This window comes from Anoplopoma fimbria, chromosome 14, assembly GCF_027596085.1.
Source record: "Anoplopoma fimbria isolate UVic2021 breed Golden Eagle Sablefish chromosome 14, Afim_UVic_2022, whole genome shotgun sequence".
NCBI lineage: Eukaryota > Metazoa > Chordata > Actinopteri > Perciformes > Anoplopomatidae > Anoplopoma > Anoplopoma fimbria.
Genome location: NC_072462.1, coordinates 20,960,600 through 20,975,260, shown reverse-complemented (window position 1 = coordinate 20,975,260; position 14,661 = coordinate 20,960,600). Strand labels below are relative to the sequence as shown.

At 37.7% G+C, this 14,661-nt stretch overlaps 1 protein-coding gene across 2 annotated transcripts; it reads left to right on the top strand.

The window, feature by feature from the left end:
- The first annotated feature begins 6,355 nt into the window (after positions 1-6,355).
- Positions 6,356-14,661, top strand: parm1 (prostate androgen-regulated mucin-like protein 1). Of its 2 annotated transcripts, XR_008531705.1 has the most exons (5): positions 6,356-6,476; positions 8,409-9,116; positions 12,832-12,910; positions 13,381-13,812; positions 13,879-14,661. XR_008531705.1 is itself a non-coding variant. In XM_054611975.1 (4 exons), exons 1-4 carry the CDS (start codon positions 6,443-6,445, stop codon positions 13,460-13,462), a joined length of 903 nt encoding a protein of 300 aa, XP_054467950.1. In that variant the 5' UTR covers positions 6,356-6,442; the 3' UTR covers positions 13,463-14,661. The 2 variants fall into 2 exon arrangements, 1 of the variants encoding a protein (XP_054467950.1); XM_054611975.1 differs by having other exon boundaries at positions 13,381-14,661.

Below are 14,661 nucleotides of genomic sequence, written 5' to 3'. Positions count from 1 at the left end.
CAACAAAGTCCCCGTCATCTATTGTACCATAGATGATTATCATTATAAAACACTGAAAAAAATATGAAGTTGTTCCTCATATATTAGAGAAGTATGAGTCTTATTATTCATTCATGCAAGCCCTTCCTTTACTGCCCTTCCCCACAGAGGTTTCAGTGGCACGGCAGCAGTCCTCATTTGTTTTAATTCAGGGCTATCAGCAGCCAGGCCGATTAATTAGGCAAACGTTTGGGAGCAGAGGGAGTTAGTCACAGCAAAGTCACTGCAAGAGGCGTCCATTATTCCCATCTCCCACTGAGGTGTATTTAAACCTCTTACTGTTGGTCTTTATCAGTGAAGACAATACTAACCCACAGCAGAAAATGTCTTAACATAACATAACATAACTCATTTAAGGATTTTAGTGCAGGCCTTCTTCAGAAATAATTTGTTTATGACATACAGGTCATGGTGGTAATTATGTTACATTAAAGCCCTTAGTGCCAGATTGCTGCAATTTGCGTCAAAAAACCATACTCCTTCATAGAGTCATCTCTCGGTCAGAATTGGACAACCAAACAGTGTTACACATATTTTTTTCATTCAGAGTAGCTTGCACTTTTTTAGGATGTTATTATCTGTACACGTCGAAAACACGTCCATAGCTCAGAAATCATCGAAAAAAGACGCTCCTTATAATTTTCTGAACTTGCCTGAGAATCGTCACATTTTAAATTTTCTTCAGGGTCATAGTCATCCAGTCATAGTTTAGATAGCTTAGATAGGGTGCCTCAAGAGTTTTCTTCCATGATGCTGGCAAGCCTCAGCTAAAAACTTGGACAGGTAGTACATTCTGACATTTCTCTATTTGACCAATAGTGAAATTTTCTGTGTCATGGTGCCTTTAATCTCCTATGGCTTCACTGGTTTTGAAATCTCAGGTTACATTATATATGAATATGCTGCTCCCTTCTGGTTTACAATATGAACTGCAGATAATGAAAAAAAGCCACAGCTAGAGAATTGAATCAGTAAATATCAGAGCAACTATGAGCATTATAGCATTACATTTGTACACGAAAATGGGAAATCTTGAACCCCAAACATCCAGCACCAATGCCTGAACCTTTACCAGCTCACCACAGGGTCAGCTGTGTTTCTGACGGACTGAAAGAATGAAGTGAATCTTACCAATTCACACAATAACAATGATAGTCCAATGTTCTCAATCTGCATTCATGGGTCTTGGCATGCTTTCATTCCATTTATCAATAAAAAACTGAAATAATAACAAACTGCAATGTCTCATCAACATCTGCACCTCTCTACCTAAGAAAAAATCAATCAATTGACAGAAAATGAATAAACTCGGTTTGAAAAGTAATAATTGAATCATTTATGAAGCAAAAATGCTTCTCAAATGTGAGGATTTACTGCTTTTGTCTGTTTTATATCATTGTCAGTGCATTTTATATGGGATTTACACTGCTCATCTAACAAAACAAAAACCTGACAAGAAACTCATGGCAATTTTTCACAATTTCCTGACATTTTACAGACTAAACAATTAGTAGATAATGAAAACAATCATTAGTGGCAATCCATATTTCTGTCAGATTCTGATTCACGTTTTCTAGAATGAGCCAACATCACCAGGACGTCAAGATGGCCAGTCATGCATATTTTACTGACCAAAGCTTCCTGGTTATTTTGGAGCATGCACTGTTGTTCTTAATTCATAACCTGTGCATTATCATAACTCTTTTGTTCCATGTCTTACACACAGTGTTGGGGAAATTACTTATGTAATGTAAATGTAATCAGCTACTCATTAAATATGATTAATTGAAAAAGCAATAGTGTTACTTTACTAATAATCTCAATAAAGGGATTCTGCACTTATATTGAAAATCTGTATGCAACGCAACAAGAGTTTGGTATGAGAAGTGTTCTGGTTTCTGTTTATCGTCTTGTTGTATTGGGCCCACGGTAAAGGAAGTCTTGGAATGGATATCAGCAGGCTACACAGGAACCCCAGAAATATAGCCCCTTGGCCCCAAAGACTTATCCATCGTCAAATGGATAGCTGATGGGTTCAGATATTGCTCACTTAGTTGACCCTTTTCACACACTCTCATGCTACACATCCTTCTTTTTCAACGCAATGAAAAAAGAATGTGGCTGTCACAGTCTCCGTCGCGAACACTTCTTTGGCCTACTATTCAGTAAGCAAATGCCTGGTAAGAAGGCAAACATGCATGCCCTCAAATTATCTAAGTAATGTAGCCTTACTGGTATTAAATACTGTAATGTAATAACTGAATTTTAAACTGTAATCCCACAGTACTTGTTGGTGAAAACAGTAATGACATAAGTGTAACACACTATTAAGTAATTTCATAATATGCATGTAAATTAAGCTCTATATCCAATTAAACTTCAAGTCAAGCTGCTTAACAAGCTGCTGCCTTGGAGCTAATCAAGCCTGAAACTCCCCAAAATTACCATAACCTAGACATCTAGGTGCAATATTTGGTTCAGTTTAGTTTTTTTTCAAATTAAAATGAAGTCATCATTCAAGTGGTAACTTGTGTTTTATTTTCTTATCTCCACGCTCAGTCTGATGCCTCTCCCTTTTTCTGTGGTCTCGGACAAATTCTGTTTAATTCTGAGGCTTTGAAACTAATTGTCAAAGTTGCATCCCAGCATCGCTTCATTGCTTACCTTGAAACCGACCATCCGACAGATTTGAACTGAAAGGCATTACATGATCTGATCCACATTGCAGACCTTTAATTCAGCATGCACACAACCTCGGATTCTTAGGTAAAGCCATCCAGAAGTCTTCTGCCTGTCAGGAATATAGAGACAGGGCTGTAAAAAACAGGGCCTCTGCATTGTAGAATGACCTGCCTGAGGAGCAAAAGACCAGTGAATTAAAGACAATCTGGAAATAATGTAGGAATTTGTATTGACTGACAGGAGAGTAAGACCAAACAATGTCTTTGGCCAGTGTAGGTGATTTTGAGGACATTATGAGACCAAGTTTTGGGAAGCAATGATTTTCTCTCTGAAGGTAATGCTGGCACACTTTGAAAGGAAACTGTTTTGCTCATATTGAGGGACAGTTTTATTGGAAAAACCATAGGATGAAGATTCATTTTGGATCACAACATTGCGTATTTGTCAATAAAATGTGTTCTAGCTACGAGCAATAGAAAACTTTAAGGATCCTTTCTAATTATTTGTCTGTGTGAAGGCCAAATTAAACAAACTTCAAGTTCTCTAACAACATTGTATAAGTACGTTTTTACACTTTTTATTTAAACTTTCTGCTCCCTGACAAAAGTGTTAAAACTTTGGTACCACCTATGAGGATAACATAAGTATAAGATGGAAATATCTGTTATAAACAAAATGTTAACAGTTAAAAAAAAAAATCATCAATTTATAATTTAATTTCAGGCTGCAACGAATTACCTTTTATTACACATTGGGGATGCCGCTATGCAGTAAGAATACAAAAATATCATATCATATATTTTAGTGTCTATTTGCCCTTTCTTTGTGAAGTACTTCAAGTTTTGAAAAATGCTCTATGAATAAAGTTTAATAAAAGAAAAATAAATAACCACAACAATAGTAATAATAATTATAAATTGTATCATTATCATTATTATTATTATTATTATTATAGTCTTTATCGGGTATTGCTCAAGGTTCAGTTTTAAGGATACACTATAGATTGACTCTGACTGATGGCATGAAATGTTCCAAAACCTCCATTACATTACATTATAGTTCCCTTTCAAAGTAGTTGTGCGTTTATCTCTGTACCTATCTCCGCTGTATGAACTTATTATTAACTTATTTTTTATTAAATTCTTCTTTTAAATAACACCATTTACAAATCATCCTTTCAGTATCAACATGATGATTCACATTCCTTTGCAAAGAAAAGAAGTGAAAGTCTTGCCCTGACGGTTGAGCTCTCCCTTATCTAAATAAAAAAACTTGAAAGCTGGATGAAACAGCTTTATTTGACCACACAACAGGCAATGAATCTACAGTTTCAGTTTAGTTGCAGTTGGTGGGATTCCATGTATATGAGCCATTTACGGGAAACAGAAACTCATCTCAGAGTCAAATACTGTATGACCAAAACAGGAAAGATTAATCCTCCTCCCAATCACAAACAAACACACACACACACACCCTTCTCCTCCCTCACAGTTTAACTCCACCTTGATAAATTAAACATGTGTCTTGTGTAATTGTAGTATTCTTTGAAGTCTCAACGTACAATTATTTTATACATTCATTTTTTTTTTAAGTTGCCATTATATTTCACTTGATTATTCAGTAGTGGTGCAACGCATCATAAAACTCACGGTTTGGATTGTATCACAGATCGGAGTCAGCACAAAAGAAAAAAGGGAGCAAATAAAAACACACAATTCAAAAGATTAAGAAATGAAAGATTGTATTTTTATGGATTATACAAATCTTGTCATTAGATTTAATGATGTATAATAAGCTGCGTAGAGCTATCGTAAACAGGTATGATGTCAACACTGAAATTCTGTCCAAATTTTTTTTTTTAACTCACCACGTTTTTTCTTTTTTACTTTTGTCCTTGGAGCTGCTAAATACACTGATAAGGCCATTACGTCTTTTGCCTGTTACCTTAGATATTCCATTGGATAAGTGTTTGAAGCGAAAACGGAGCGCAGAACACACCAGTAAAGTCTGCTTACTTTTGTCGGATGACAGCCACCAAAAGTCTGAGTTAAGCCTGGACATTGCCATCTCTAGACCCATGTGGCTAGCTAGATGGCACAAATCAAAAAATTCTAATTTGAATTCCTGTGTATTTACTACCAAGCTATAAATTAAAGAAGAACAATCGTTGAAGCTACTAAATACTGCTAGTACAATACTAGTTTACTGATATAACACCAGTGATCATACTGTTACAGTAAGCTAGCTGCATTATGAGCTTGCTCGTTATATTTGTTTTGGTATACCTCTGAATTCAAATTCTACCTCTATCACAAACACCTCTGCTTTCATCCATCAAAGATACATTTACGATGGTTTAATTAACAGATATCTTGATTTTTCAGTGCTGCTGTTATGCTGTGACCACACAGGACAGACTGCAGCTGCCTCCACCCCAATATCTTCATCACCATCCTCGGGTGCACTGCACAACTCTCTTCCACCCACAGCTGTTCCTCTTTTGACGACTGAGGACAATGTCACCACCATGGACTCCCAGCCTACGTCGGTCTCTGTTACAGAAAATACCACAACTCTCCAGTCCTCATCTGCCCAACCTACCCCGTCACCTGTTGAGGTGACCACGACAAATTCAGCTCAGTCCACCAGGGATGGTGAATCCACTTCTACAGATTCTACTCAATCCACCGAGCGAGTTACAGACAGGATGAGAGAAACCAGAAACATCAGGACAGTCACCCATCCAGCTTCATCACCAGTGGACACCTCCTCTATGTCTTCTTCTTCCATATCCCGAACCAGCTCTACTTCAGGGCCTGACCCAACATCTGTGACCCAGACTACACCAGCCACCATCAACTCCTCAGGTAAGTTGATCTGAACACAAAATACTTTAGTGGAACAAGTCCAAGATTTTACAGACATGCTAGCGTCATTCTCCCACTGACAATGTTAGCATGCCCATATTTGGCACACATAATGTTTAACTTCTTGGTTTTACATGTTAGCATGCTATCATTTGCACAGGTACAACGGAGGCAGACAAGAGTGCCAGTAGTTTGGCTGGTATTTGGGTTTAAATGAAAGTATTGAATACATTTTAATCCTGAACTGACTGATTTAGCCTTGCATTTATATCACATTGTCGGACTCATGATTGAGAGTTGAACGAGGGATCAGAAACAGATATTTTCTTTAATATTCCACACATTAATCTCCCTTGTCAAAACCTGGCACTTGCACCACCCACATTCAGATATTTGAGTGTGTTATGCTAGTCAAGGCTCCATGTAGCCCTGGGCCGATAGCCTCGAGGAGCGAGAATGTGAGGTCTGGTAAGGTCACTTCTTTCTTACCTGCTTTCTGTTCATTTTCAAACTTGAAGTGTTCAGCTCCACACCAACACTGCCTGAAGTGATTAGGGCAGCTGTATAATGCTACCAATTTTTGGTAGCAAGTGGTATTCTGTTGGATGCAATCTGCAGCCTCACCACTAGATGCCACTAAATCATCCTTGAAGTCATCATTAAAGCACTTCATACTTTGAACAGGCCGTTCTTTTTTTCTTGTGTGTGCGTAACTCAGTCATCACGTAGCCTCGCCTCCAGGCTCTTGTAATCAGTCACCTCGAGTCACAGGCAGCCACACACACTACAATCTGTCCACAGGGAGCACAGAGCGTAGAGCTGCAGTTGTTGAGATATACAGTGAAAAGAGCACAATGATGAGGGTCAGCCTGCAAGCTCTGATATCATGTAAGTAAACTCTGACATCAATGCATGCTATTTGATGTGGTGACTAGCCCTGAAATCTGATTTCTCTCTTTGTATTTTTTTGAGCAAGACTTGTTAATGTCTCGAGCATGTCAGAATATGTGGAAGATCACGTCTCAAGTGTCAAGAAAATTCAATAAATTGAAGAAAGTTTTGCTTAGGGAAGTGGAGGGAATGTAGACATACCACTCTTAATATTTGGTTTTGTGTAAACCCTTGGAATTGTCAAAAATCTCTACAAATTTTGTTTAATTTGCTGTTTGCGTGTAAGTCAGGCTGGTTTCAAGACATTTTTTAACAATTCAAGTTGCAAAACCTCTTAAGAACAGAGTTTTTTACTGGTCTAAAAAAGATGTTAGTTAGATAGTATTCAATACAATACAGTTAAAATCACAAGCTGACACTTCCGGATGAGGGTTGACGTTACACAACGGAATGCTTCTTTGGTGTATAACATTTGATTTGGTGCTGAGCTGTAAAAAAGTGAGAAAGTATATTGGATATTTTAACTCTTTAAACTTTGTGATGATTAAACACATTTGTGTAGGTGGTACAGGGCAGGAAATCATTTTTTTTCTTCTTATCTTTAACTTTGGCTGTGAAGAAAACTCTGTGCAGTTGTAAAACCTGGGGGTAGTAATGGAGTTCTTACATCACTAGGTGATGTGTTATCAGTTAAATCTTCTGTCAGAGGATGATGTTTCTATACAATTCCAGTAAAATTGTGTAGTGACGTTCAATTCATACCTGATCTCTGCCCCGAATTCCTTTTTATTAAAACAAGAATGACAGCACTCTGCCTCTCCTACTAGAGCATTACATGGTTCTCAGAAAACAGAACCATGACATTTAACTGTGAACCTATCGGTTCTAAAGGAAAAGTTGTGAGTTGGTGAACTGTGTGTTAAAGTCCCAGCTGTTGAAATATGCTGATATACTGCATTGTTAAAGGATAAGGCTGGCATTATTTAATATTTTTCTGATTGTCAACAAATCCCTTGAAAAGAGTAAAACCAACAATGTGTCAATTAACCAATAAATCAATAGCCTCAGTAATTTCCTTAAACAGCTAATCACTGTAGATTTTTTTACAATCAATACTTACACAGGAGGAAATAGTGCATTTGGTGGCGACTATTTTTATTAATATACATTTAGTGGTCTAGTGAGTGTTTACGGCAGAAGGACCAATTCATTGATGGATTTTGACTGAAAGAAATATGTATTTATATATATAAGTTTGGTTGTATGGCACTCTATGTATTTAGTGCACTACATGATCAAAAGCATGTGGACATATGAACATTACACCTCTCTGTGATCGCCAAGCATCTCATTCCAAAACCATAGGCATTAATAATAATACCAGCCGCTGCTCCTCTCTTTTTTCAAATCACCTGCATTAATGTTTTACATAACACAACTCCTTTGCTAGCCCAGTTAGTCTTTGCCTTGAAGCCAGCTAACTTTACATCGGCACACCTGTTTTGCTGATTTATTTTTCTGCCTCGCCATCATTGGTTGATTTCAAGGCATCTTATTATCTGTTTTATTACTGATATTATTGGTAAAAGCCACGAAACTTCCATGAGTTTCAGGTGAACTGTAATTGCCACATTTGGAGTTGTCAGTGATAGAATTGGTAACAAAACACACAATTAATGTTAAAGGGGTACTCATATGATTTAGTATTTCACATCCATGACATCATCAGGGTTATTTTTCATGCTGAGTAAACTACCCGTAATGTGTAAAATACATGGAGTGTAAGATCATTATCATCCCTCTTTGGTGTCCTCAGAGATTATGGGGGCCCCTAATAACATCAAGAATATCTGTTATATGCTCTTATATCTGTTGAAACACATTGCCGTCGGAATGTACTTTAAACATTTTCTTGGTTTTAAATCGCAGGTCTGCTGTTGGGTGGTGCATTAACAGTAGAACAAGAAACTCAAACAGGGACATTGACGCCTGCTACCTCGACCACCGTCAGCTCCCAGGCTACAAGCTTATCATCTACTCAAACTACCATGTCAAGTGATGTCACCGATATAAATGACACCAGTGCAACTCTGTCCACCAACGATACAGCTTCCACCCAAAAGACAACCAGCAAAGAAAACACTCCATATTCAACAATTTCATCAGAAACACAAACCACGTCCTATTCATCTCCTTTCTCATCCCCATCCATCACAACTGACACCCAGGCCTCTAGCATCAGTACCACCACCAACACCGGCAGCAGCACCGGCACCAGCACAGGCACCAGCGCCAGCACCGGCACCAGCACCAGCGCCAGCACCAGCACAGGCGCCAGCACCAGCACCGGCACCAGCACCAGCACCAGCACCAGCACAGGCACAAGCACCAGCACCGGCACCAGCACCAGCACCAGCACCAGCACCAGCACAGGCGCCAGCACCAGCACCGGCACCAGCACCAGCACCAGCACAGGCACAAGCACCGGCACAGCACAAACCACCAGGCCCATCACAACCCAAAACACCATAAAAACAAGTACTACCAGTACCACCACCACCAGCACCACTACTACCAGTGCCATCAAAACCACCACACTGGTACAGGAAGGACATGAGTCCGAGGCTCTGAGCTCAGGTATGTAGAATGCTAACATTTGCTAATTCCGACCAAACACAAAGTAGGTGAGACAGTCATTAGTTTTAAAGTTATCTGGTCATAACAACATTGTTGAGCAAATCAAAGTTTAGACCAGATGATGATGCGAAATGAAAGGGCTCGAAGTTACTGCAGTTCAGCTTCTGGGCACCATGCATGTCCCAAACTTTCACAGCAATTCATCCGGTAGCTGTCATGATATTTTAATTTCAACGATAAAAGTCAAGCAGCTGGTAGCACAAATGGAAAAGTCGCCGTCTGACATGAGAATGCATCGTCTGGGGTCCATGAATGTCCATTTCAAATGTTGTTCCAAACAATCAAGAAGATATACAACATCACAGAAATATTTTACTGGTAACTTTTACCTGGAGAATTCATCCTTTAGGGACCCTAAATATGTGTAGCAAATTGCATGGCAATATTTGCAAAAGTTGTAAAGATATTTCACTCATAGAATATCAACCTCATGGTGATGCAAGACCAAGAATAATTAGGGCTCAGCATAATAAGTACAAAAAAATAGATCCGTCAGTTATACTTTACATTACATTACAGTCATTTAGCAGACGCTTTTATAATCAAACTTACAGGAAATAATAATTATAGGAAATAATATGGCAAAATACAGGTGAATAACTTCCCTCCACCCATAAATCCATGCTCACCTTTATAACTGCGGTGGTTATGTCAAAGAAAGCAACTAATACATCTATTTGGAAATTACCTGCATTACTTTTTTGACAAACATCTCACCAATGTTTTTGAACACGACCAACCTCGACCTGGGTGTGTTTTTCAAGGGCGCATTTAATGATTTGAGGGCCCTAGGCAAACCCTCTTCTACTTCACTTTTCCCTCTTTCTCTTACTGGGAATGTTGGTATTGGCAATTGAAGAAGAAGTACTCAAAAAAATGTTTTAATGTAAAAGTATAGACTATTTAAAGTAAAACCATTAATAACGCAAGTCAAATCTGAATCTGCAACATAGCTTGTAACTTTTCTATGTCAGGTTAATCTAGTACCACAATGTTTTCCTCTGAGGTAGAAGTACACAGTAAGTGTAGGCTATATCGCTGAGCTGCGTATTTTAAATTGCTTTGGGTGCTTTTTGTTACTTATTTCGGGATACAATGATTAAGAATGGTAACATTATTCGATACTTTTCATATCTTAACATCATCATTTATTTATAGCTGTTCGGGGCCCTTATATTTGGGTCCCCAGGCCCATGGTGCCTACCTCTCCCTTTTTATAAATCATTTTATAAAACATAGTCAAAACATATTGGCTGTAAACTGCATGTCATCTCACCAAATCAATTTGTTTTAATGTAGATGGTCCATCTGTCCTAAAAAATCAAAATGTGAGGGTCTCTGAGTGAAAAAAACGAACCAATTGACAAAGCACCGGTGATCAAATCTCTCTGATTAAAGAGGTCAATGTACGCATGCAGAGTCGATGTATCTCTTCCTCATTCTCTTTGACCTATTTAAGCACTGTGTCGAGCTGTGGTTAATATTTGAACAAAACACTTTACTCACACACTTCCTTGTTTACTTTGCAGTTGAGTCTTCACTAGTTGAATGAGTGAAAATGAACGGCGTAGGTTTGAAGAGACACGGCTGTCTGCCAGTTCTTTCCCTGCTCGTTCATCATTCACAAAACTGTTCAACACAGACCTGTGTTTTCATGGCATCCAGTCTTTGTCACCACGTCGTTCATTGTGGTAGCACAAGCCATTCATTATAGACCTCCTGTTAGTAAAGGCAAGGAGTTGTACCGGCAAACCTGGCATTGAAAATTCATAAGCTGCAATTGAGAAACTATTCAAATTTTTCCTTGTTTCTCAAGTTGTATGTTCAGTGATCTCTTTTGGATGTATGGTCTGTTTCATCATATTCAGTAACCACTGAATCTGATAACGCCTCTGACTCAGAACTTTTATGATGTGCCTCCGGGGCGCTGTTTTTAATGTGGACTGTTCTAGGCTAGGTGTCCAATAAAAATGTTAAGTACAATGAGTCACCCATGTGGCCAGAAATAGCCCAAGAAACTTAAGTCAGGAACTAAATGTGAAATCATTTTTCTGCAGTAATACGCTTTAGCAGAACCAAAAGTCCTAAACTGAAAGTACATGTTAGATTTCCAATCACATCTGAAAGCAAATTGGACCGGGTACAGTTTAAACCTTAATGGTTTCTTTGTTCATCGATCAGAACCCACCCCTGAAGCAGAGATTTTTAGGGGACGATGAACTAAATTTAGACCCTTGTTCTTCCAACTAAAATGAAAGTAAGGGCCTGAGCTCGTACAAAGTTTTCTGGAAGAGTTGTAGTGCTGTACTGTAAGACTGAATTTATTAACCAAATGTCTCAACAACTATTGGGTTGTTTTCCATGAAATGTAGTTCAAACATCCATGTTCCCTTCAGTATCAATTGTAAAACCAAAATACCTTTACTTTTCCTTGCTATCAAAGGTCATATTTCAATTTGTCCATTACAAAACGAACTAAAAACATTCCTATAGGCCTCAGCTATATTTTGTGTTTAGTGCTATTTGGCTAATGTTAGCATGCAAACACAACAAACAAAAAGGTCCTCCAACGTTAGAACACAACAAAGTAAGCAATTGCAATTTTCTTTACAGCTAGTTTATACATCTGTAACTTACTGTTTCTATTATCATTATTGTAAATTTTTATGCCTTAATTTGGGAGTTACAGTAGAGCGATGACAGGAAATCATGTAGCAAGGGATGGGGAATGAGCTGCAACAAAGGAGTGGCTTGGAGTGTGACAGGCACCTGAACATTATTTCTGGGAATCAGTGTGCTTGGTTCCTTTTTCCGGCTAGGATATTACTCATTAATACTTCAGCTCAAAGGTCAGCGTAGTCTGCTTGAAAATAAATTATCTTAAGGTCGTGGTACATTGTACCAGGGGAAGATTATAGTCAGTCACACAAAGTATAATCAGTTGAGGCCAGCCATGTACTGTATGGGTCCGACAAATAAGGGAACTATGAGGCGTGTTTGGATGATGACATGACATGCAACCTCATGAAAAACCTAAATGGCACAAACACATTTTTAAATCGGACCTTGTAAATCTTAAACAAATATGATCCTGTGAAATTGTAAATGTCTCAAATTCATTCTGAAACTAGATTTTTGCTGTGCTTTGCTAGTGTCATGGCTGTATGGATGGCAATGACTATCGGTCAGTCCATCAGCCCACCATTGCCAGATATCCATTGATTCCCAGATGATCAATTGTAATCAGTTTGTTGATCGCCTGACTGTTCATCTACCACCACCATGAGGTTGTCTCTAATATGTCCTTCTTTTTAATTATAAAAAACAACTACACAAATACATTTAAAAAGCACATTATTATATTTCAGTTGGACATAAAAGGCACCTTTGATGGAACCGTGCTGAGTAACAAAAAAAAAAATGTAATGAAATGCATTACTTTTGCTGAAGGGAATTAGTAAAACAGTTTGATATATACTTGCACAACACTGGCAAGACAAGATATACAGTTTAAGTTCAGAAGTATTTTGTAAAAGGTGGAAAGGAACTAATAGGAAGAAACCTAGGCAGGCAAAAATGTATTGATTGTCTGAGGACTAAACATGTTTTTACAACCAATCTTATGATACTTGTATCTCTCCCTTTCTCTCTCCAGGAAGTATTGCAGTCATTATTTTCATGTTCATAGTGATTGTCATCGTAGTGTTGGTTGTGCTTTTCTACTACAAGATCCGGTGAGTCCAGAACTCAAACAAATCTACCAGTGCATAACAAGTTATCATTAATGTACTAAAACTCAAGTGATGACATTGTGTTGGAAAAGTAACTTTAAAAACAAATTTTGCAGTTAATTTCAGTTTTATTCGTCAAAGTTTTTGATCTGTCTCTGAGATTTCTGGAAGATGAATGGAATTTCTTAGTGATGCTCATAACTTTAAAAAAAATAATGTGAATATCAAAAACATGTATTTTCATGAACCAAACACACCTGTGTACAGGTTTCATTGACTGTACTTACTATAGTAGAGGAGTGATTATTATTATTGTGTCAGAGTAACTCTTTAATGTTTTTTTAACCAAAACAGCATTTTGTATAGTATCTTAATTTCCCATTGTCTTTTGTAAATAAGAGTACAGTCATCATATTCCTTTCTCTTTATTCAACTTCTATCTTCGTTTTTTCTCTACTTCCTCTCCATTCCAGACATAAATCCTACGGCCCTCTTCTGGACTTAAACGACCACGGCAATATGGGAAACTTCGGCAACCCAATGTATGACCCTTGAATCCTTTTGAACCTCTAACTCCAGAAGTGACCCCCCAAACCCAGTCAGTGGATGGAAACGTTCTGATCAGAGTGGGTTTTTAGTGTTTGCGTAATGAGTTCAGCGAGGTCACATTTTATAACTGTGACTTGCTGATCGCTTGATTGCCAAAATGCAAAGCAAATGTGATGTTACTATTGATCTTTTTAAAAGTAGCCTAATTTTTTGTTTTATTTTACAGTAAAAACGTACAAAAAACTAAGGAATTGTAAAATGAGGCCTTAAGACTAGGAGTTGTAATAGATGAGGAAGATCTGACTGTCGCAAAAGTAGATGAATGTTCCGATACAAACCCGATATGTTGACAGGCTGTCTTAGCTTTTATCGAGAATGAAAATAGGAATAAGACAATAAAAATAGATTTTTTAAATCAAAAGGAAAAAAAGAAATAAAAATGAAGAAAAAAAAATTCACGTCTAGTGCTAATTCCTTAATCTTGGAAATATTTTTGACCATTTTTTAAGCAACATGAAGGGGCAATGTTAGCGTTAGCGGCTACGATAATCCAGAAAGAAGACTATTTTGAGGAAAATGATTTGCAAATTAAGTGTGTTAAGGAGTGTTTTTACATAAAAAGATTTCCGTCACATGCAGGTAAAATGAATAAGAATTGTTCTCATACTACAAACTGAATGGTGAAAAAGCAGAGAGAGACAAGCCTTTAAAAGGATAATTTCTGGTTTAAGCCCAGTGTTTTCATTTTACTGAAGTGAACTAAAATTGTGGATCCTCTCCTGCTCCATGTGCTGGTATGCATCTGAGCCTGAACGCTGAGCTCTCTGTGGAGGAACCAAATAAGGCAGCAATTGTTTTAGCATCGAGAACATGAGTTCTTAGAAACATCTCAGAAAATCTCAATTTACATAAAATGTGGACTAAATAAAATGTTGGGCAGGGAAAAGTGTCTCCTTCATACCGGATCAACTTTAACTACTATTTAAGAGTGAGTTCTTTTTATTATTAAATGTTATCAGTGTGATGTTTTTTTCATGTTTCTGTGGGTTTTTGCCTTGCCGAGCAGCTCAGCCAGGTTGCTTTTCTGATTGTAATTTTTTATTCCTTCAGTATTTCATTTAGTATTGATTGTTTGCATTCAGGTGAAGAATGATGTAACAACATTTTATTGTGTGATATGATCATATTCAATTGTTTGTGCAATA